General features: G+C 40.7%; 1 protein-coding gene across 1 annotated transcript; it reads left to right on the top strand.

Annotated features, from left to right (window-relative positions):
• Nucleotides 1-1,368: 1,368 nt before the first annotated feature.
• LOC131878353 (FMRFamide receptor-like) lies at nucleotides 1,369-3,798 on the top strand. The gene has a single exon (XM_059224303.1). It carries the CDS (start codon nucleotides 2,098-2,100, stop codon nucleotides 3,574-3,576), a length of 1,479 nt encoding a protein of 492 aa, XP_059080286.1. The 5' UTR covers nucleotides 1,369-2,097; the 3' UTR covers nucleotides 3,577-3,798.
• Nucleotides 3,799-24,004: the final 20,206 nt, after the last annotated feature.

Raw genomic sequence — 24,004 nt, 5'->3', positions numbered from 1 at the left:
ATTTGATCGACTTTGTCAGAATGGACAAGGCCGAAGGCCACGTGGCCTTCTTTCCCTCCCCATCTTCATCCAAAACTCGGGGAATCGGCATGAGGATTAGCTAGGTAGCCAGGAGTAGCACTTCGAGTACGCTCAAATGTGCAGTGAGGCCAGACTAAATATCGTGCATCATGTAGCATTAACAGAAACGCCTTCTTTTTCCAGGCTTATTTGCTCTATCCAACCTCGGGATCGGTCGAGTACTCTCTCGCCTCCGCCCTTGGCCCTCGACTAGCTGATACTTATTCATCCTCATTTTTCATTGCATTAACCTGGCATGCCCTTGATCGCTTACTTTGCGTGCGTACAAATAGTTGTTCCTCGTTCCATTTTGCCCTCGGTCTCTTCTTCGTCTCTCGGTTCCTCTGTCTCGCTTGGATTGGCCGTTGTCTAAGGAAGGAAGACGAACTTGAAATGGCACAGATCCCAAACAATGGCTGTTGGAGGAGGAGAGGGAAGAGAGAGAGGAAGAAGAGGAGGAGAAGAAGAATGAGAACGAACTCCCGGTGTTCCTTCGGGTCTCCACTATTTGAGGGGATGACTCCTGGCATTCCTCACATTCCCAATTTTGTCAAGTGTAAATGGAGGAATCTGGGAGTATCAGAAAACTACTAGCATGAAATATTCCAAGTGCGCCTCGCTCGCTTTGGTCTTCGGTCCGTGATTATATGCCCTCACGGCCCTCACGCACTGTATGAGCTACTTGAACGTTTCTTTACGGTAGCTCTCTATGCATATATGGGTTTCTTCCCTTTGTTGAGTGCGCGAAAGGTTCCCTAGATGGCGCCGCTCTTAGGACGAATTCTACGTAACTTTCTGTTTTGTAAACTTCGCCATATATTATTATGAAGGAAAATAACGTACTCCATGGATTCATTTGATAATAGCAAGTAAATAATGCAGATTGAGAGACTAGTGACATTTGTTCAACATAATTTGGACTCTCAGTTCTTTTGATGAGCTATATACCTAAGAAAAAAAAATAGTATCAAGATACACCATGCATATCACATTCATATCGTTTTCATAACTGCCTTTGTTTTATTTCGTCAAAACTCCAGGACTTCTTGCATGAACTTATCCGAGTTTTGGGAGAAAATGGCATACAATCGAGAATGGCTGCGCTGGACAGTTTCAGAAATGACATGTCCTGGCGGGGAAATGTGGCAGCTCGAACCCGAGGAGCCAATGCAAGATTGCCGATGGCAGTGAAGGTACACAAACCGGGCATATACGTACGAGGAGTCGTCATCGAGCTTCCCCTCACACTCTCAGTACGTGTTATGCAGTGTACCGTTTTGGTGTATGGCTGTCTTTTTTCTTCTTCTCCAGGCAGCGTCTCGTGAACGCGTTGTTTTGAGGCCAGGAGAGGAACCACCGGTGAATTGCTCAGTCTTCGACGGTTGAAGTGATAATGTGTCGTCGAGGCCCAAATTATCAAATGTTGCCAGGCTCGAGACGAATGCTGTTCAGGACGCACAACAAAAGTGAATCTGCTACTGATTGGAGGATCAGAATTTCATATTGCCCATATCGTTGGTGGTCTCGAGAGGGCATGGTGAGAGTTTGTGACTGTCACTCATCTTGACACCTCGTTACAAATTTCTACCAACCCCATTCGCATCAATTGGGTCCCAAAGGCGGCGAGTCCAAACATGGACATTTGTAAATCCCTTCATCCGCTCGATTGGCAACCTTGCCAAATCGTGGAGACCAACGGGCTAAAAGATTTGGGCTCGACCTTCAATCCTTCAATGGTGTTTTTGTGGCTCCACTATGAAGACCGTCGTCCAGCGAGATCTCAATACTGAAAAGCATCAGAAAGCGAGTGAGTAAGTGAGTGTGTGTGAGTGGAACAAAATCCCTCAAGCCACGCCCGAGGAGGCACCATTTGAGGACCAGTTTTTCGTCCAAACGTGTTGGGAATCAAGGGAAAAGGCGCGAAAAGATTGATTCCATTCACGCGAGCCACAAAAGTCAGACGAGATGGTGGAACCGTTCGAGTCCGAGAATGCGAATTTGTTCCATATTTGGGGAAAGTGAGGCGAGCAGGCAATTATGGAGGAGATTGTGCCCAGCTCCTCGTCCTTTGTGGTGAGCCTCAACTCGACCAATGAAACTTCCGTGGATGAAGAGACCTTGACCTTCATAGTGGAGGGCGTCATACTGACCATCGTGTCCACATTCGGCTTGATTGGAAATGTGATGTCCATCTTTGTGCTCATGCGGGTGCAGAATGTGCAGAAGTCGTTCTCGAATCTCCTCTTGGGACTGGCATGTTTTGATGCCTTGTTCTTGCTCACGGCCATCTTGGCTTTTGGCCTCCCCAAGCTCTCGGGTTGGTATGAGCGAAAAGTTTTCTTGCCCATCATGGCTCTCACATTTGGACTTCTACACACGTTCCGCGTGGGATCCGTGTACGTGACGCTCTCAGTGAATTTTGAACGGTTCTACGCGATTGTGTTCCCACTGAAGCACTTCTTTTGGAAGAAGTATTTACTTCCCGCCGCGGTCATCTTCACCGTGGTCTACAACTTGCCAAAGTATTTCGATATGCATATCGTGCACGACGAAGCCACCAACACATCCGTGATCGTGTCCACCGAGATGCGGCGCAACCCGTTGTACATGTCGCTCTACGTGTTCTGGAGCAAATTCATTCTCATTGAAATCATTCCATACTTCATGATCCTTGTGTGTAACACGTTCATCATCTGTAAGATCACCAAATCAGCTCAATTCCGCAAGCGGTTCCATGCCAAAGACAAGGGGGGCGGGTCCACCAAGCCCTCCCACGCCACAGGAGCCTCCTCGTCGGCAGGGATGTCTTTCCGTCGGAGTTTCCACACGTCCGTCCGTGCCGACGGAAACGGTCCTCGACGGACGTTTCTCCGCAAGCAAAAGGAGGAACACAACCTGGGCGTCATATTGATCGCCATGTCCACCTTGTTTGTCATCTGTCAGTCGTTCAAGATCGTCCCCGACCTGTACGAGCTCATCTGGTGCACTCCAGCTGGTTCTGGGGGCGAATGTCAGTTCGATACCGTCACGAGCGGCATCATTCGGATCTCACATCTCTTGGTTTGCTTCAACTCAGCAGCCAACTTTCTCATCTATTACCTAAGTGGACAGAAGTTCCGCTTGGCCTGGTTGCACACCTACGGGCCCTGCTTCGGGTACAAGCCCCGACCCGACGAGATGGGCCTCCAGCAATCGTTCTACCACCCCAGTGGATCGGTCATGGGCGATCGCGTCTCCCGGAGGACCTTGTCCGCCCGGAATAATGAGCCGCACTTTGAGACGGAAACGAGCCGCATGGGCTCTAGACGATCGCCTAGATTGGTCCCTGAGACCCATCGCTTGTTGGATCAGACCATCTCGTTTGAGTCAGGTTATGACGAGTCTCCCAGTCGACATTCCACAAATGGCCTATTAAACCATAACCAAGGCTCGAGAAATAGCTCCATTAAAGTGGAAATTCACGGGGGGAAACGAAACAAAAGGCACACCATAACGACCAATCCGTTATTCGACTAGATCCTGCGGAATCCCTCATGTGGAACGAGGGAGGATCAACGCAGAGCCTGGCTCTCAATTCTCACTTGATCAAGAAGATATATAGATGCATACGTAGATGCATAGAAAGCATATAAATACATACATATATATATAAGAATAGATGCTAGACTCTCTCTAATGTCAGATATGTCTCTTTGATAGGAAGAGGAGAACAATCTTCAAAACAAAATACAGAATAGTTACAGAACTTGCCGCCTTGCGATTGTTTTCTCACTAAAAAAAATGTCTTCAGGCCTCTTTTTTCTTCTTTACTCGTCCAGAGTGCCCTCACCTTCAGAATAAAGTCTGGTTAAAAGTCCTGACGACAACACGTGCGTCCCAGGACATTTTTTTTTCTTCTTTCCCTTCTTCAATATTTTGTTCGCTTCAAATCAGTCGCCTTTCCGGTCCTTACTCAAGAAGAGCCTCTTGAATGCCTCGTTCGTTCCCTTCCCTTCAACCAATGAGGATGGGCAGAGGACAAAGTTTTCCAATAACGATGAGCCAGAGGAGACCCACCATTCCATCCGGACGACTCCTAATGAGACTGATATTCAAAAGAGTGTTTTTAATGCTTCCTCCGTGGTATTGGCCATTCGAGCGTACGTCGGGTTGTCGTTGTAGTACGCTGTACGAAGAAAATATATCTCTCCCTCTCTCTTTTTCCATGGATAATGATGATCCTTGACTGAGCTTGATTACATTCACCAGTCCGTAGGGCATGCACGTTAGAGGATCTCGAGTACCCGTATATTATGAACCACTGAATAAGTCGACTATTACGGGCTCACAACGTGAGAAAAAGAGATGTAAATTCATCCTTTGGATGGTAATGGCCTCACCAGAAGGAGGGGCGGTAAACTCTGCACTGTTATAAACTGCCCGTGAGAGTGCCAAAAAAATGGGTATAAATCTCGTCACCATTGCCACATTGAATGACGTTAACTGCAATTCTAGACAATCCAATTTCATCTGTGGCAAAAATTCCATGCATCGCAGATGACTCCAGAGAGCCAGGATTGAATCTGGTGATAGCTTGTCCTATCTTCAAGAACTGTCCTTTGTTAAATCAAGGGATCTAAAAATATTTAGATTTAAAACTCGAAGCTCTGATTGGGAGAACAACCCGACTGGTATCATTGATCCTAGTTCCAAGATCCAATCGCCGTAGATCCACCGGGGCATTTACAGTGAACTAGCCCGGAAAAGGTGCCTAAGCTGATCATTTTCCCTTTCCAAACGCGAGAGAGAGAGAGAGAGAGAGAAGGTAAGAGAGGAAGCGGAGCTTTTATGAATGGAAATATGAAAATTGATGAAACACAGCTTCTCTCTGGTATGTTTTCTCGCTCTCATCCCGGGGTGTACCATTAATCATGACAAATCTCTTATGTGTCTGCCTGCTACTTGGCCATTTTCTGCAACTGGAGTTGAGCATGGTTTTCTAACACAAGCAGGTACATGCTCATCTAAACAACCATACCTAGATACTGAAAGTTGATAGTTTAACCGTAGATGCAATTGGCAAGTCTCTTTGAAGAACGTTCGAAAATTCAATTAATTTTCTTTATTCTTGCGCCCAATTTCGTGCATAACCCTAGACAAATACCCTCAGGATACTCAAGAAGACAGGTTAAACGTTTGTGTTCATATTCATAAAATATCTCTCTAATGTTTTCAGGACGACTTAATCATTGGGCAATTCGACCCAAGAAAACTTTTTTTGCAAATTTTCTTACTGTCAGTGCTAGGAATGTAATCCTCAGTACTTAAAGATGAAAGTCTAGGAATTCTTACTTACTTACTCTATACTAATATAATAGATATTTGATCTTCCAATAAACTAGAGACGGCGGATCTGGTTAGAAATTTACAGCTGATCTTCAAGGCTAAAATTGCAGCAAGGCAAAGAGCGTCTGCTTTCTAGCTACCTACTTCTGGTTCGATTCCAGACAAGTCAAGTCCAAGCTTCCTTGGAGTATCTAAATTGCAGCAAGAGCTTAACACCTGGAATGGGCGAACTTGCGGTCACGCCTAAGGATGAGGTAACAATTAATGATGGCTGAGAAAGCAGTGCGGGAATAATGCTTCATCAGATAACAGTTCAACCACGTGAGGTATAATCTAATCGTGTAACTAACAAAATAGGATACGTAGGGTTGATCTGGAATTCCTTTCCATGACTTGTCCAAGTCTAACTTCAAGTCTGCTCAAGGTTCAATGTTTACATGTTCCAACGAATGTTAGACAGAGAAGGAGCCCGAAAAAGAAGAGACGAGAACTTCATTGTTCTAAATAATCTGGATTATCAAAACGAATCTTAACCCTCTTTGGTCACAGCAATGGACCCTAAAACCTGGCTTGGTGTAAAGTTCAAGAACTCTTTTGAAAGCATACAGTGTCAGATACCTTTCGTACCTGCCCCTGAACACTGTATAGTCCCAATTTTTTTAGTCTCTCCCAATACGAGAGCTCTCTCATATCCTCAATGTTCCTCGTAAACCGTAAACACCTTTGGACTTGTTCGACCTTTTGCAAACCTGCTGAACTCATTGGCGCTCAAATGGGTGAAGCATATTCAAAATGTGGGTGAACAATCAACCTTTATAGGGGATGTTATTCTGCCCCGTCCCCTCAAAATGTAAATAATAACAAACGCTGGCTCTAGGAGGCACAACAGGATAGGCTCTGAGCTACGTGTATAAAGAAGACTTTACCGCTTGATCCCTCTCTCAAGAACGGCTTTTGTTAGCATTAATAAATACATCGGTCGAGTTTTGAAATGGTTTTTCTTCGAGCGTGTGTGTCACATATTCATAAATAGTTACATTACTCGAAGGCAACTCATTCAATTAAATGTAATGGAAAAGTGAGCGTTACTTTGGGTAAAAGGAATAACAAAGCTGCCATATGATCTTGATCTGTTAAGCCATAATCAAGTTGTCTATTCTGTCATGCCAATTGTCATTTTGGCAAGTAAAGCCATATCACTTGGCCAAATAGCAATTATCGATAAACTTAAAAATGCTTTTTGACTTGAAAGCTTGATTATCTAGCGACAAATTCATGGATGAAAAAGCTCAGTCTTTGGTTAGTAAAGCCCAACACCTTACCTTTGGAACATATAAAAAGTAAGTTTGATCTTTGGAGTGGTGTCATGACTTGTCAAGTCTTTTTGGTTCAAATAGTGCAACTTGTCTTTCAGCCAGCTGAAACTAGGCTTCCTAAAGAACTAAATCATAGCTTTGTAGAAAATCGAGGGTTTCTTTGTGTTACTTTTTAGACCAACGAATGAAAGTTAGATGCCAAATAAGATTGCGAGTATTCATTCAAATATTTGGAGCTCCCTTTGTTCTGCACTATTATGAGAAATAGACATGGTTACCTTGTTCAATGCTACATAGGTTGGATCTTATGTTGTAAGATTCATCAGCTGTGTTGCCTTTCTTATTTTCAATAATTTGCAACAATTGCTCTAGAATCTCTATCAAAACTCATACTTCAGTAATGCAAAAGCTCTCCATTTTATGCCTCCCACTGTGGAATTAACATGACAGATTTCGGAAAGTCAGCTGATGCCTAACAACCCTGACGAGCATTGTAAAAATATTCTGGAACTTGAACGTCCGATCGGTCCACTCTATCCAACTAAACGTTTGAAAAGATTAACTTACTCTTCAGTGGATATGCTCATTGGATATCCATTCACTTGGAGGACTACCCTTAAATCTTTCATGCATATACGTAGACGAAACCTTGTCAACTATGTAATATCATAAAGGGAAATTTAATTCCTTTGAAGGTCATATTACTCTCAGCAACCTTAGAGTATGTCTGTAGTGTATGTTTGATTTTAGACCATCTCCCAGACTACTGAAGTCCTGTTTTACCCTACCACACATTCATTCATTCATTCCCTGACATCAAATATGAACCACTGGAAAATGGACTGGTGCGTTCAGGTTGAAATACTTTTGTTATTCAAACTTTCTGCCGGACTCACGAGTCTGGCAAAAGACTTGAGTTCTTTGGTGGACTTAAGCTCGGCCAAAAACCTGTTTCAGTTTTGTATAACTAAACTAGGCTAATGGAATTACTTTTCAAGGGCTTGCTTGCATCTTACATGGTCAATTGATGATGGACCAGTGTTCTGAAGAAATCGAATGAAACTAATGAAAATGTATTGTTAGAATTCCGGACTCGAGTCCATTCTGAAAGACCTAAGTCTGGCAAACTTAATAAAATTTGGGGGAAAAATACTCTAATGCGTATGGACATGAGTCCAGACTCACACCAGCACTGTACTAAACTTTTAAAGTGGAGCAATGAAGATAAGAAGAGGAAATCATCTAATATGGAGCCCTGAGGGACACCAGACTTGACATGACTTGTATGTCATAATTGCATCTATTGACCTCGGCTAATACTCTCCTACCAGGAATGAAAATACTTAACTAATAGCCGTCTTACGCTGCACAAAATATGGTTTCCGTTCTGCACTTCAGAGGGCACTTTGTGCATCAGCCTCCACGAAACAAAGGTCGGATTTCTCTTTATTGAATTATAATACACTTGTGTTGTTTTTGCTATATTATTAGTGACCCAGGTCACACAATATCCTGAATAGAATAGGCGTTCATTGCATGTTATGAGTAGGTTATTCAATAATAATAATAATCTTTATTGCGGCTCTTAGTCATGTCATGGCGTAAAAATCACTAGAAAATAGAATCTGATGTATATACAATATACAACGGTTTGTTGATAAAACAAGAAAAATGTCAAAAAGGTAAAGGCAATAAAATAGCTGACTAGAAAGTGATATCACAATGAGTGTGACTAGAATTGGTTCAATGCACATGAAAAAAGGTAACAGGTGAGTTACAGATAGTTCAAAGACAGGTAGGTAGAGGTAAGTGATAAAAATCTTGGTTATTGCAGTAGATTGGATGGGCCAGATTGAACAGATTCTTTGTCAACTTCCGTCGCTGATGGCATTTGGCAGGGAGCCGAACAAAGGTGGGTGACTGCCAATATTCCAAGGGGATGTCAGGCCAAGGATGATAAGGTGTTATCAAGTCCTTGACCAGGAAGGACAACTTGTGTCCCAACATCACCTCCGGAAAGGTCAGGTTCCAAACACTGTTGGACACTAACCTTGCCAGCCTGATGGTGAGGGGCTTGGTTTCACATAGAAAATGTGTCCATGCATTGTTGGCATCTTGGGGCACGCAGAGGTATTGCTTGAGGAACTTGGTGTAGGTGGCATTGGCGGATTTGAGGGCGGATTGGGCGGAGTTGGGAAGCCAAAGGTGAAGGCCGTAGAGGAAAATTGGAGTGATGTGGGTCCGGAAGAGTTGAAGAACTATTGGAAGAGGAAGATTCTTAATAGTAAGTCTATTGCGAATGTATCCTACCCTGGCCCTGGCTTTGACTATTGATGATTTGAGATGGTTGGTGAAGGAGAGTTGAGAATGTGAAACCCAACATAATTGAAATTATTGACGATTTCAATCAGACTATTGTTAATATGGAAGGAGGTGGGAGGCAGACGACCTTTATGGAAAACCATGGCCTTCGTCTTGATGGTGTTGACTTGAAGGCCGTTCTCTTGGCAATAACCATGGAGTGCATTGATGGCATTTTGCAATTCCACAGCTGAATTAGCCAAGAGCACCAGGTCGTCTGCATATTGAAGATATTGAACAGAAAAATGGTTGACGGTGGGGGCCTTTGTTGTGTGAGGGCTTTGGCCAGGTCGGATACATAGAGATTGAATAGAATTGGCGATAGTGGATCCCCCAGCGGAAGGCCAGTGGAAGTGAAGTAGCAGGGGATAGGTCCTCACCAGAACAAATGGAGCATCTGAGTCCCGCGTAGATGTTGGACAGCAGGACACAGATTGAACGTGGAACTCCCCCCAGTTGGAGTTTGAGGAATAACCGCGTTTGATCCACCCTGTCGAATGCTATGGAGAAATCCACAAAGCATCCATACACTCTCCTCTTGTTGCTGATGTTGGAATGCACAGTTTCATAGAGGAGGGTGGCTGCCGCGGTGGTTGAGTGGCTTTTCCGGAATTGGAATTGGGGAAGGATATCCCTATCCTCGGCCAATCCAGAGAAGCGGGCAGCTAGAAGGGTGGACATCATCTGCAAGAAGGGATTCTCCAGGGCAATGGTCCAATGGTTGTTAGGAATGTCCCTGAGCCCCTTCTTATGGATGAAGATGATGGCTGACTCCATCTACGCTGGTGGGAACAAGGAAGAATGGAGGGCGAGACTGAAAAAATCTTGGAGGAGTGGCTGGGCTTGGATCTGGAGAAGTGAAAGTTCAAAAGGAGAGACCCCAGATGTTGGGGGGCTTTGCTCTTCATCTTCTTGAAGGCCACGTCCATCTCGGGTTCCGTGAAGGGCTGCAAAAGGGGATGGTGTTCTTCTGGGCAGCCCTGGACCTCCTCCATTACTGTTTCTGATGTTGATGCAAACAGTTCTTGACAGTGGAGGAGGAATTTACTCACGGGAATTTCCGAGTTGGTGGCGGGCTTTTTGGCAAGTTTGTACAAGCCCGCCATCCAGGACAAGGCCAATGAAGAGAGCAGGTTCTCCACTTCCAACAATTGGTGGGCTGACTAGGCGCTCCTCAGAGACTTGTGATATGCAACTTTTTTATGTAGTAATCCGCAGTACCTCTTACCGTTTTGTTTGGGCCGTCTGGCATTGCAAACGAAGGCCCTTATCAAGAAGCTGCGTAATTAGTGAAGGAAATACACTTCAACAGTTCCAAATAAAATCTAAAATACAAATTATAGATTCTTTTCATATTTTGTAATATCTGATCAAATGACAAATAAATTTGTCAAATCTGTATTTCTGATGAATATTAGAGGTCATAAAACATGAGCCTTGATTGGAAAAAGTATGAAAGTGTCACAAAAAGAAAAAAATGCAAGTCTAGTTTATTGTATGGCATTTGAGCAAAAATGTTTGTTGTTTTTTAATTTGTGTTTAAAGTAGAAATATTTTGCAATCAAAAGAAACCAAGAAAAATAGTGTTTACAAAACTTACAATGGATATATCAATTTCAAGCAGAGGATTTCGCTTCTTCGAATTGTTAAGTCACTGTAGTTGCCTTTTTTTCTAATACAGGACAGCACCACGTAAGACTTATCTTCAGTTCGAACCTGAGAGTCAAAAGCGTATCACATTTATTAATTAGTTTTGTTATCTTATGAAATGTATTAAAAGTTGTGTTAGGGGTAAAAATAGAAGAAGAACATTTTCTATTTCTCTCTGATGGTGCATGAACAACTGGAATATGGACGGGGACGCTTGGTTTGGGAATTAGCTTTTCGCGATTGAGTTAACGCGTTATGTTCTCCTTCAAATGAGAATGATCCCAGGCTATAACAATTACTCATTTCAATTTTCAGCTCGATCGCGCAACTGGATCAAAAGTTATGCCGTCTCAAAAGGCACTACAAAGCTCTTCAATGAATGAACGAACTAGCCCTCTTGTGGTAATTGATTACCAGAAGAGGGCTAAGTCATTCATTCTGTGCTCTGTTATGTACTGCACTTTGAGAGGGCATAACTTTGGACCCAATCGTTTGATTGAGCTGACATTTGACATACGCAATCGCAGGGATCTGGGGCCAGCCTTATTTGAAGAAGAATTTAATTCATTGACTCGAATTGGAGTTGCTAATTTTCAACCTTACCATCCCCGTCCATACTCCAGTGGTTCATGGATGGTGTTAAGATAAAATCAGCGAACCACAAACTAGCCTCCAAATGAGGTCAAAATGTACTATAAAGTTTCGCAAGAAATATCCTAGTACGCGTACATTTTGGAATTTTTCTGCTCAAAAATCATTAAGAACAGCTTTTAAACATGCGGTTGGATTGGATCACACGTTATACTATCACACGAGATACTATCACCATGCTAACTCTGTACAAGTCGATTGCCCAGCCGCATCTTGAATATGCCTTGCCCATTTGGGCTCCAATAAGTTCAGCAGGGTTGCCAAAGCTAGAGCGGGTCCAAAGATGTTTTACTAGGAACATTGAGGATATGAGGTAGCTCTCGTATTGGGAAAGGTTAGAAAGGTTGGGATTGTACAGTATTCAGAGAAGGTACGAAAGGTATCTGATACTGTACGCTTTCAAAAGCATCCATGAGCTTTGTCCCAACCCAGGTTTTAAGGTCAATTCTAGTGACCGTAGAGGCTTAATGTGCGTTTTGAGAGCACCTTCAAGCCCTAGAGAATCCAGGCCAATTAAAACAATGAAGTCCAACTCTCTCCTTTTTCGGGCTCCTTCATTGTCAATTTGCTGCTTTCTAATATTCGTAGGTCGTATGCAGGCGTTGATCCAGTAGCAGGATTTAAGCCAGATTTGGACCAGCTTTTGACTGAAATTCCCGATCAACCTTAAATCCAAGGGTTAGCCAAATCAGCCAACTCTAATTCGTTGGTCGATCAAATAATATATATAAATAAAAGTTAAGTAAAATGAATAAATTTCTCCTTTTTAAACCGCTACTGGGATTCCAATCCCAGTAGCGGTAAGGAAGTCCGCAAAAAAATATAATAATCTCAAACTACCTCAAAAGATTGTATAACTTTACTCACAACCTTAGAAAAATACATTATTTGAAAAAACATTTTCTTAGAATCGTTGAAAGCACAAAAAGTTCAACAGACACTGCAAATTTCACAAAAATCAATGAAACATTTTTAACCAGTTTCAACATAGTCTTCAAGGAAGGCCCAAATCTATAAGATTGTCTGTTGTATGTTTTGTCTTTAGAAGTGAATATGTGACTAAGTGCTCTTTTGAACGTTCAGTGAATTTTAAGTGACATGATATAGCTTTTGAGTTATGCATGTGTTTAAGGGTCTCATTGGTCTCATCGGAACACCCAAAAAGATACAGTGAGTTTGTTTGAACTGAGTGTTTAGGGTGCCACGGGCTATATAAGGGCCTTTCCACTTCCTAATCTCGAACTTTGTGCAACTAGGGTACATTGCGTCGAGGCCTTGGCTTACATATATGGGAAATATGGTATCAGTTGAGATTGATCCACTTCGGCGCAAATTGTGCATGACGAGAGGAGTAAGTTAACCTTTGGTAACTCTACTTAAGGACACGCTATCCAATTGAGTATATGCGTGCACAGATAAGCCCCATTCAAATGGCTTCCATGACAACCAAATGTAGAAAGAGGGAGTGCCACATCATAACATGGAATGGCTTACTTTTTTATGGATACGCATACCTTTACACGTCTATTATGGAAAAATGCAGATCCATCGATTAATCTTCAAATTGGGATTCAAAGGACAAAAAGTGGGAGCTAAAAATAGATGAAGACAACTCTAAAGTGCAATACGACGTTGTCTGCTTTGAATTGGTGTTCCCAATTACGATTCAAAACACCGTTTTTTTAAGTCTTAAAATGTGTGGGTGAGGAATTGGAAAATAATGGGAAATTAATAAGGATGCAGATTAGAGAACAAATATTTACGATTTCTACACAAAAATAAAACAAAAGACCACGGAAGAAGGTTTGGAAATTGGGAGTTTGAAGACGAGCGATTTAACGACGTCACAATGATTTCTTGAAGGCATTAAAAACGGAACCACTTATCATTTGAAGCCTTTGATGGATTCAGTCGTAGTCAGAAGTTATTAAAAGAGACAACGACCATTTAATGATTAACCATTTCCATTATAAAGCTAATCCTTATGCATGCTAACGCAATCTACTTTTAGACTAACAGCCGTATTATAGTGATAAAGTATTCGCTTTCCAATTTTTCAACTGGTTCGATCTTGGGCCAACCAAGTCCACGGTTCTTTATGGTATTTGAATCACAACAGGAATTGTTACTTTAACGAGTTTTCTGGTCATTCCAGAAAATTAATGATGGCATTAAGGTAGTGTGCTGTGTTTTGAACCGGAATGTCAGCGTTTTAGCTTGAAGGACTTCGGTTAGGGCTCACTCGCATCACGTGCGGAATAAGGCACACAAACAAAATCAAAACCGTTCAACTGACCCTGCCTTTCTGGTTTGGGAACGAGGGCTGCATTAAAACTCTTTCCTGACATTAACTCTTTTTTATTTACCCTTTTTGAGTTTGAATTGGGGGCGCTAAAAGAGGTTCCTCGAGCTAAGTAGCTGATTTTCCAGTTCAAAAACGATTACTACTATGAGGATGGGGTGTTAAAATGCTTTCATTGGGAGACTCATAAACAAATGGTAGGCCGAACGTGAGATTGCCATCAGAGTTCAAACAAATAAACAAATTTCACTTTTTCAGGATCTAGGGGGAACAATTCCTCCTCAAAGCAAATTACTAATAGTGTACTTTAAGACCCACCGGGAATGCAATACAGCATGATCATAAAATTTGTGACTCCTTGCTCAAATGACTTTTCACTAAATATCTTAAAACATTTACGTGCAACCTTTTGCACCATATCCGGCAACAATCTGCAACAGTTTTGTGTGATGAAAAATATTCTAAATTGTAATGATAAGAATCCCAATGCAGCTTCAAATACAAACAGCAATGACCAGATTGTCCAGATCCTTGGCAGAAGCATGGCTACACCACAATGGGTGAGTAACAACATCATCAACTAGTATTTGGTGACTAGAGGGATACAAGAAAGGCCAACGTAAGTAAGATACTAGTCATAACGCAGACTCCAAGACTGGCTAAGGTAGTCAGGACCAAGACCCAGAGGAACCCAAACAAAAACCTTGCTTTGGAAAATGGCCAAAAAGGCTGCACTGGATTCTCAAGCCACACCTTGGACTGCAAGCATATGATGGTGACTCCAAATTGCACCTCATCCAAAAAAGAATGGAGAGGGGTTGGATTTTGCTCCAGGAGCTCAAGAAGGAACAACTCAGCCGGGTATAATTGGCTGATAAGAACATCTTCATTGTTTAGCCCTCAACCAGGTCATCGGCATCCTTTTGCCAACAGGGTTACCTTCCTGCTTCCTGGACACCTGAACATAGTGCCAGGAGTGTTCGGGCGTCATTTGACGAAGTTATTCCTGTATTTTTCAAAAATGCAATCTGTCTGTCCACTAGCCCTGACCTTGGCCCAAGGGGCTTCTCTGTGTGATCCATCTTAGAGATCAGATCTTGCTCCAAGACCCCCAAAATTATCATTTTTCTTTTATGTGATTTAGAACATGGTCCAATCCTGTTATCAAGAAGTTCCAAATCCGAATAAAGGTGGCCAAATTTGAAGAAATGTAAGGGCAAAAAATTATTCCAGATGAACAATCAATCTGAGAAGTAAATTTTAATTTAACATTTCCACATTATGATTAGTTAGAAACCAAATCATTGAGTAGTCCCATACTTAATGGTCATACTGTAGCCTCATCATTTTTCCTTTTGTGGCATGTCGCTAGAAGTATATTTAGCAATCTTGCGTTGCTCCAACGTCAAGCCCTTCATAAATGACAAAGGCATATATTTTTGTCACTGCAGTAACAAACCTTGTTTTAAGGACACAAGGCCTCGTTATGTGGTTAATTTGGACAATGGATGCCATTCAACTACTTATTGACACGAGTAATAGCATATGTAGCGGTCAATTTTGTTGCTTTGACTCGCAGCTTTAGGGACGTTTATAGGAAAGGTAGAATGGTTAGTTACCTCAGACATCAATTAAAGGTTTCCTTCAGACTTTCTGTGAGCCAAAATTTTCCCCTCCACTTGTTTGTCCCCGTTAGTCACAGTAAGACCGATTGCTTGGCATGTACCGAGTTTTCGTGCTTTCGAATCAGCTAAAATGTCATGACATCGTCGATCATCCTCCATGATGGGATAGAACCATTACCTTTGTAATCCTAATCCACTTGATCATTTAAGACTGAGGGTGGGCAATCTTTTTGAATGAATGCACCAGAAATGAGAGGAGACTTAGGTATTGGCTAAGGAAAAAAACTATAAACTTGATGAACTAACCTCTAAATGCAACAAATAAGTATGGATGCTTTGATTGTTTTTTAAAAAAAACTGGACACCGAGAAAATTATCTCAGGACAAGCTTTTCGCACATCGTTGAGCATTTTGTTAAAGTACCGAACAATTTTCTTATGTGCTGATTCAAACAAGATTCCAAACATCGAATCAACAAAATATGCTGTCATCTTAAATCAGCCAAGTACGACCTATGAATGCGACGAGGATGGGCATCTACATTCGAATCCTGTTTATATGGTTACAGATTGGTCTAGCCCTTTCTAATTTACCCCAACCTTAATTCACGCTTTGTGCCATCTATTGCTCGGGTCCGTTTCCTGTCGGGGTCTGATGAATGGGTCTTACAATTTGGCACCTAGTTTATCATATGATAAACCTAATAGAAAATCGGCTTTCAGTAGATTCAAATCCACGACATTTTTTTTCAGCCGAAAAAACAAGCACTCTGCACTATTACTTAATTTTTGTGTTTTCTTACAATATAGGAGGAAAAGCAACCGTTGTATGTAAGCTGCCAAGTTGTCATCTCAGAGTTCATTGTTTTACGACCATAGAGGACACATCCTTTGGCGTCCAATAAACTGCATTTGTCTGACGGCGTCTATTACACCCTAACTTGACTATTGTTCTTTTTTTTTGGTTTGGTTTTTCCCGTGCTTTTCTAACCGCTACAGGGAATGTAATCCCCAATGCTATTAAAATGAAAGGTTATAATTCGTCTATTTATTACCTTTCAATCTATATATGATATTTGGTCTACCAACGAATTTGAGTTGGCAGACCGAGCTAGTCCTTGAATGTAGGGTTGATCTGGAATGCTATTTAAAAATTTGTCCAAGTCTGACTTGAAAGATGCAACCGGATCAACAAGGCCTACGTATTCCTTACTATTCTCGAGGGCTTGAAGGTGCTCTCAAAATGCACATTAAGCCTCTACAGTCACTAGAATTGACCTAAATCCTGAGTTGGGACAAAGCTCTTGGATGCTTTTGAAGACATACAGTATCAGATACCTTTTGTACCTTCTCTGAACACTGCACAGTCCCCTCTTTTATCTCATCTAATGATAGATTTCAAACAAAATATGATTGAATGGTTTATTGTAACCTTTATCATCCTTGTCATTTCAATTGTCTTTCTTGCAATTGTGCATGATGATGTGTCACTGTTTCTAATGATTTTTCTTTACATCACCACAAGATCTGGCCCACTGTACAATATGCGCAAATGGTCACTTTCTTTTACAAAAGGATTTAGTTCTAATAATCATAGCGCATTTTTGTCACAAATACTTAGCATCAAGTGCGTGCTTGTGAGGTTGACTAAAAAGATATGTGAGTTATGAAGCCCTTAAGCCTCACATCTTATCAAGAGTCTCTGTTCACAAATTGGAACAAATATCCTCGTTTCAACCCACACATATACTTTGCATTTACTCTCAAGTTCGTACTCCAAATCAGAGGGAGGAAAAGCCAGGAACATTACACTCAGACGCTGGCTTAAAATGCTCTTTTTCTGGGGATTGTTTCTAAACGGTTAATGTGCCAATAGAAAATTTGGAACCACTTCTTGATGGGGAGGATCTTTATTGTGGGCATCATATTGCTCTTCTATGGAAAAACTCAGGGTGATAGTAACGGATTTTTAGGTAAGGAAGTCTGCAAAAAATAACTCCGTTGGAAATTAATATGGTGTAATTATAACGACTCCAAAACCTCAAGAATTGAACGTTATTGGAGTCTGTTGTTTTAAATATTTTAGCAACTAAGGAAAGGTTGCTAAACGATAGGAATGAGTACTTTGCTAAAACACATCTAAGAAATAGGAAGGGTCAATGCTTAAATGAGTGTTTTCATGGTGTTTGTGGCTTTGTATCGTCTCAATTAAATACTCTTGAACAAAAACAACCCTTTCAATGTGAAGCTGTTAAGCTGTTTAACTTGTTTGACATGAAAATTGCCCTTTAGGTTTTTGTACCTAACTCTATAATTCTCAATTTTCCTCTTGCATTTGCATTTGACAAATTTGGGCAAAACTACCCTTTTGAAAGCCAGATAAGCTGAAGTGTGGCCATTATAAGGCAAATAAGGCAGTCCTGAAATATTGGCTATTTAGATTTTAGGAAAAGTAAATGTAACAAGAAATGCCATTACATTTTTGACGAATAATGTTAGTAGGTTTCGGTGATTCCATTATTTTCGTACTGCCAGCGGCAGATGGAGTGTCATGGACCCTTTGGACAGTCTTAGCTGGCTGGAAATGGTGTGGGCCATTACGTGTTTTTTTTTTTGCTTTTTTAGTGTCACTACTTATCACATCAATCAGATTACATATTTCCAATTTCAATTTGTAGTGTTATTCCTTATTTCGGTTATCACGGCTTATGCCATGCTTATGCATCATGCTCTCTCATTCCTCATAGATGCTCTCTGTGTATGTACGATCCCTTGTATCCATGCCCCAACTACCGTTCAATAAAAACAGTTTGCTATAGAGCTTCAACCAAAGTACATCGTCTATCTGTTCTCGCGCGTCCACAACATAACAAAATCAATTAAACCAATGACTGAAAAGGTGTGTCTTATAAAAGTTCACTTCATAACTCTACACAGAATGAGTGAGTGAGCTCTCCGGTGGTAATTGATTACCACAAGACGGCAAACTCACGCATTCGACGTTGAGTTATGTTTTGCACTTTGTGGAGGCATAACTTTTGACCCAGTCATTTGATTGAGCTGAAATGTGAAATAAGTAGTTTTAATGACTTTGAGTCACTTTCATTTGAAGAAGCATAAAATACATTAACTCAAATCAAAGTTATTACTACTCTACCTTAGTGTCCCTGTCCAGATTTCAGTGGTGCATGCCTCGGTTCAATTTTAACGTGCTAACGTGTTGGCTGTTTTTAGCCACAGTTGAAACCAAAAATATTTAGGAACTTTTTTTTATTCCATCCCTCGTCATTTTTAGTTAGTAAACTCTTTTTTTGTGCATTCATAGTGAATCAGTTGTCAAGTTCATTATAGATTTGGGCACCTCAAAATTTCAACGATAATAAGCACCAGTTGAAAAGACTAACATAATGCATAAAGCAAAGGATTCTCCTCGCAATAACTTGGCAACTTAGCATGTTATGACGATTTACTCAGGGTGCCACTTTCCAGCGTTACAAAATGTTTTCAATTTCGTGTGGAGAGGTTCATAACAATAAGCTGTAAATTTTCAGTGACACTATTTCGTTACATTTGGGCATGTCAAGTGTGTCCAGAGTACTGTCGTCCTTGACGTGAATTAGGTAACTTTCCAAGCAAATCCTTTCGTTTACTTGAAGACAGATAAAGACATTGTTGAAGCGGCTTCTCAAATTGTCAGGATGAGCTCATTGTGAAACCCTCAAGGATGCGTTGGCGCGTTTATCTTGCTTGATTTTAACGCTGCGGCTCCATAAATTGTCACGACGATTAAGAGATTATCCCAAATGCATTACGAGCTCTTTCTTAACTCTCCGTTCGAAAAGGCCTGCTCAGAATTTATAATTCAACCTTGAAATCCTGGTTAGTGATATCCTGTATTCACAGGAATGGCTTACTTCTGAATGACCTAAATGAGTGCCTAGGATCTGGACTTTTGAGGTAACATTTGACATGGCTCATGTTGGATTTTAACCTCATCCTTGAGAACCTCAGATTATGTAAGTTAATTTCTTCATCATACCAACAGTACATCTGACGCTAAACATTGTATAGTGGGTGAAAATAATGTCTATGCTTCCGAAGGCGGGATTCGCACCCACGCCCGCGGGGAAACCATGTTGTTCCTCCATCGGTTACATTAGACCACTCAGCTACCATGGTTCTTTCGAATGCTTCGAATGCGGTTATATGTTTGTAGAGAACTTATGGTTTTTTTTTATTTTCACTTACTTAGCTACTTTTTTCTTCACGTTTTGCATCGATTGAGGTGCTTACACTGACCCTAAAATATCCATACATATATACATTTCTGTCAAAAAATTCGTCATAAAAATCGTTCCCACAATGAATTCCTCAAAATCTGATATCAACATTTAATCTTGGTAAAAATGTGTTTTAAATCTTTTGAAGACGTGCTGTCGACTAACTTACGTCATCCTCAATCTGAAATATTGATACACGTGGGTCGGCCCGACAAAAAGACAATGCCGTACGAGAAAAGTATATAGAAAAGGATAGACTTGCCAAGTCAAATGAACATGGAATTGAAGGGAAAAGCGTGGTATCCGTTCAGAATGGCGTTGACACAATGAACAACGACAAACATTGTACTGTATGCGAGTACGCATTGCATTGTTCAAGGATCCTTGTAGTTTTTAGGTATACTTCCTTTACTTGAACAACAAATTCATTGTTATTGCGATCTAACAATGGTTTTCCTTATCCCAGAGTGGCCAAGATTCATAATAACCTGTCTCATTCACATATTTGTTGGTGTCATGTTGTGATCTCAACTTTTCGTTTCCCAGTTCTAATTCGTCATTCCAATCTAGCGTACATACACACGCTTGGTCCAAGCTTGATTTAGTTCAGCTACATCATAATCATTTGTGGGAGAACTTATTGATGTCAGGGAACCAAGAGTAACTAATATTTATGGATAGTTCATGATAGTACTAAAAATGGACTTTAGGACACACATTTAATATTCACAATTATGTTTTGTTGTTAAACAAACGTAACATTCATTCAATGTTTTTTTTCGTAAAAACTAGACTTCAAGGGGTCAAACCGTCACAAATCACTACTTTGAAACAATGTATGTAATGTATCAATGATATCGAAAGCGATAGGTTTGAATCCAAATCGAATAAGTAATATGCATTTGGAATTACACGCTTGGACCTCTCGAATCAATTTAGAGCTATTGCCATTAAGACAATATCTTCGAAATCCCCTCCAAAAATTCCGGGGATTTTTGGGAACCCTGAATATAAAAAAATCTTCAAGAGCCTTTAGCCTTCAGCGCTCTATGATATCTATGATACTTGAGCAATCCATTGCTTGAAGGTCATTCCGTTCATGTTCATATCAAGTCATTCCAGCAGGCTTGGTTCATTTGTTCTGATCTCTGGGCTTTGTCTAGTCTTTATTCGTTTTATTCCCATCTACCTAATCTTCAATAAGCCTTTTCTTGTTGAGTCATAATTGGATTTGGCCAGCTTATTCAAATTAACGTCTGCTCAAATTTTTCCTTGCCATTTTTCTAAAAACGATTGATGAAGTTTTGCTATATGATCCAACCTCTTCGTAAACTCGGAATGATATTGGTATTTGTGCTGGGACATTTTTAAAGCTTGGGCTAGTGAGCCTTTCTAATCACAACCTTTCTTTAAAGTTCAGATTGTTTATCATGACATCGTTGTTGACAGATGGCATTTCCTTTTTTACTCTGTTCCCAAAGTTATCTTACTATTGATTTGCCTACAAAATTAAAAAAACAATAATATTAGTCTATGTTCACGATGACCACCATTATTTTTACTCATACTAATCATAATTAAAACAGCGTCTTTCGCTTCCATCTTTTATGTTGAATGTAAACAACTCCAAATTTGAGAAAAGATTGGCCCCTGGGGATGTGCCTCAAAAATTGCAATTGGATACACCACGAATTCGCTTCTTTGTACCGTCATATTTGGAGCTACTCCGAAAAAATTTCACCACGTTCCTGGATGTCATATCTGAAGCTGATGGGAACAATGCAGATTACGTTCATCTGACCATTGGATCGAATGGAAATCATAGAGAAAGCTTTAGCAGACAAAGAAGAGAACATCCATCATACGGTTCTTACATTTGCAGCTTTATCTAACAAGGTCAAATGATGCTCTGCGTTTGAGCCTTTAAGGTCATTGAGTCAAGGATAATGAAGCCTCCCACTAACTCGGAAGCAAAACCGCTTGTGGCAAAACAACAAACATGGCGTCGGGAAAGAAAAACTAAAGGAAAAAGCAAAACTAAGTACCATTGGACATTTTCCCTAAATGTCAAATTAGCTTGCAATTCACCGCGAAAACATAATTCTTCATTTGCTCCTAATGAAATTTCTAAATCTGGATGGCTTTGGATTGCTAAATAATTAGTGGGCTATCATAAGCATCTGGAAACGTTGCAGAGATCAAACCCCTTTTAGAACGACTGAAGTTGATGAATACCTTTGCAATTTAAAAATGTCAGAGTCTTCCATTACTCTTTCGTTGACAAACCAACCGGATTTGGAACCGAATTTTTGACCTCATTCTGGCGAGTTTTTAACAATATTTGTTGCCTTAAGTCATGACAACTATTTTTTTTAACAATATTTGTTGCCTTAAGTCATGACAACTATTTTTTCTCTGATAGGTAACTCATTCTCAGACATATGTTGCAAAGTTTCAAAACATTGGATTGATGCAACCCAATATCATCTATTTATCAATGCTTTTCTTGCTCTTAAGCGTAAGTAGTGCAACATCTGATATCTATTGTAAACATTTCCATTGAAGATGAAATGATTTTCCATCAACCTGCCAACATTCTAGAAGTAAGTAGCACTACGTTTTTTTGCGGTATCTATGACTGAAATTCATCTTTGGAATATCCTGCATTTTTGAAAATGCCAATCCTGAACGCAAGCACAATTACACGGGACACATAATAACGCGTTCTTTTGAACTTAAGGCCATTATCTGAAAGCCAAAACCTTAGACAGTGACCTAAATCAATTCGACAAACAGCCTTCAAAAACTCCTGATCCATTGCTACGTTCGTTGTCCGACATCTCGTGGGCTTATTTTGTTGCCCTGATTGCGTGTCATCTGCGGTTGGTCCGCTTAATCTTGCATCGTCGGAAACAATCTGCCTATTTTCCTCCCCAAACACCCGAGAGCTGGCCGTTAAGAAATTGTCTTGGACCAATGGTCCAAAACCCTTTCCTTCTTTCTTTCTTTCTTTTTTTTCTCTCTCACTCTCTCTCTCTTTCTCTCTATTGTTCCTCTCTAAGTTAGCGATATTGGGCCCACGGATGTCCCATTCAATTGAAGTTTTTCCCCCTTCATTTTATGACCTGGCCCAAAGATAAGCTGGTCATGGCCTACTTCTGTATCTAATGGGACACACAAAGTTAGTCAAGGATACCAATGAAGGTCGTTCCACCAATTTAAGATTTTTTTTGGAGGCAGCCAAAGTTCCATAGCAGTGGTTGATCATTGACTTACACTCGTAAATTGGGGTTGGGCAAGCCGCCTACAGAGAAAGTGGAGAACTCGAAAATTACGAAACAAATTGGATAGGAAAGCAAATATCATGCTTCATTGCTTTATTGAAGGCAAAAAAGACACAACAATTGTCGATGGAGGGGAGCACTTTTCCTGGACCACAACGTCCAATTGAAGATAAACCAAGATGTACGCTATACATGTTCAAACGTACTATGTTTAGAAACTCATGTGTCACGAGTTTTCCATTTTTGGGGATAGTTTTGGTCGACGTCAAGTAGCTTAAAGGAAGTTCTAGGTAACTAGCTTATTGCATAGAAGGTATAGGGATTTGGATCTGATCAAATGAGAGGACAAAAATGATTAAGGGCCTGAGTTCTACGAAGCAACTTGAACTTTGCAAGGAAAAGTTTTCTTTTAGCCAATTTAGTCTAGAATGCTCTCGTCAAAACCATATGGTTTTGATCTGAAACATATTGGGAAATTGGCGACAGTCTGCTCTTGTAACGAATGTATTCGAATATTCAATGAAGGAGGTTCAGGTACGTACATGTCACACACTGACTTGAATACCACTCTTAAGAGTCGGAAAAATAAGTGGGAATCTTTAACCAAAATAGTTCGCGTATATTTGTTTTTAAGTTGTGATTTTCAGGCAAGAACTTATGTCCACGAGGAATGATTTATTTAGAAGGGTTTCCTCAACTAATATTTGTTTGGCATTTGACTGGCTTTAGTTTGCTAAAGAGTTCACAGTTTGTTAGAGCATTACTATTGTTATGTTTGCAAGGGTTATTGATTATTACAATCCCTTTTTATGACAAAAGGCAACACCAACGAAGGCATATAAAGAGAGGAAGACATCCTTTAGTTTTTAATGATTTCAGTATGCTTCAAAGCACAGAGTTGTCAGAGCCGTCTTTCTCGGACAGCATCGGCAAAATTTTTAGAGGATGCTTCTTATTTCTCTCGTGTTGGTTGCCTACAACTACTGACTCTGGTCAGAAAAACGTCCTCAAAGCCCCGAACTTTAAATGCTCAGAAGAAGATTGGGCCCCTACAACTCAAATGTTATCAGCAATCAGTAATCATTTTTTATTTGGCCATACCATGTTGTAATCACTCAGGTCTATTGCAGACTAAGTATCAGACCTGTTCG

This window comes from Tigriopus californicus, chromosome 3 (assembly GCF_007210705.1).
Source record: "Tigriopus californicus strain San Diego chromosome 3, Tcal_SD_v2.1, whole genome shotgun sequence".
In the NCBI taxonomy this organism is placed as follows: domain Eukaryota; kingdom Metazoa; phylum Arthropoda; class Copepoda; order Harpacticoida; family Harpacticidae; genus Tigriopus; species Tigriopus californicus.
This window is presented reverse-complemented; position numbering and strand designations above follow the sequence as displayed.

Bases quoted from the DNA above. Each gene is read 5' to 3' on its own strand.
- LOC131878353 (XM_059224303.1), top strand. From the start codon at position 2,098: ATGGAGGAGATTGTGCCCAGCTCCTCGTCCTTTGTGGTGAGCCTCAAC.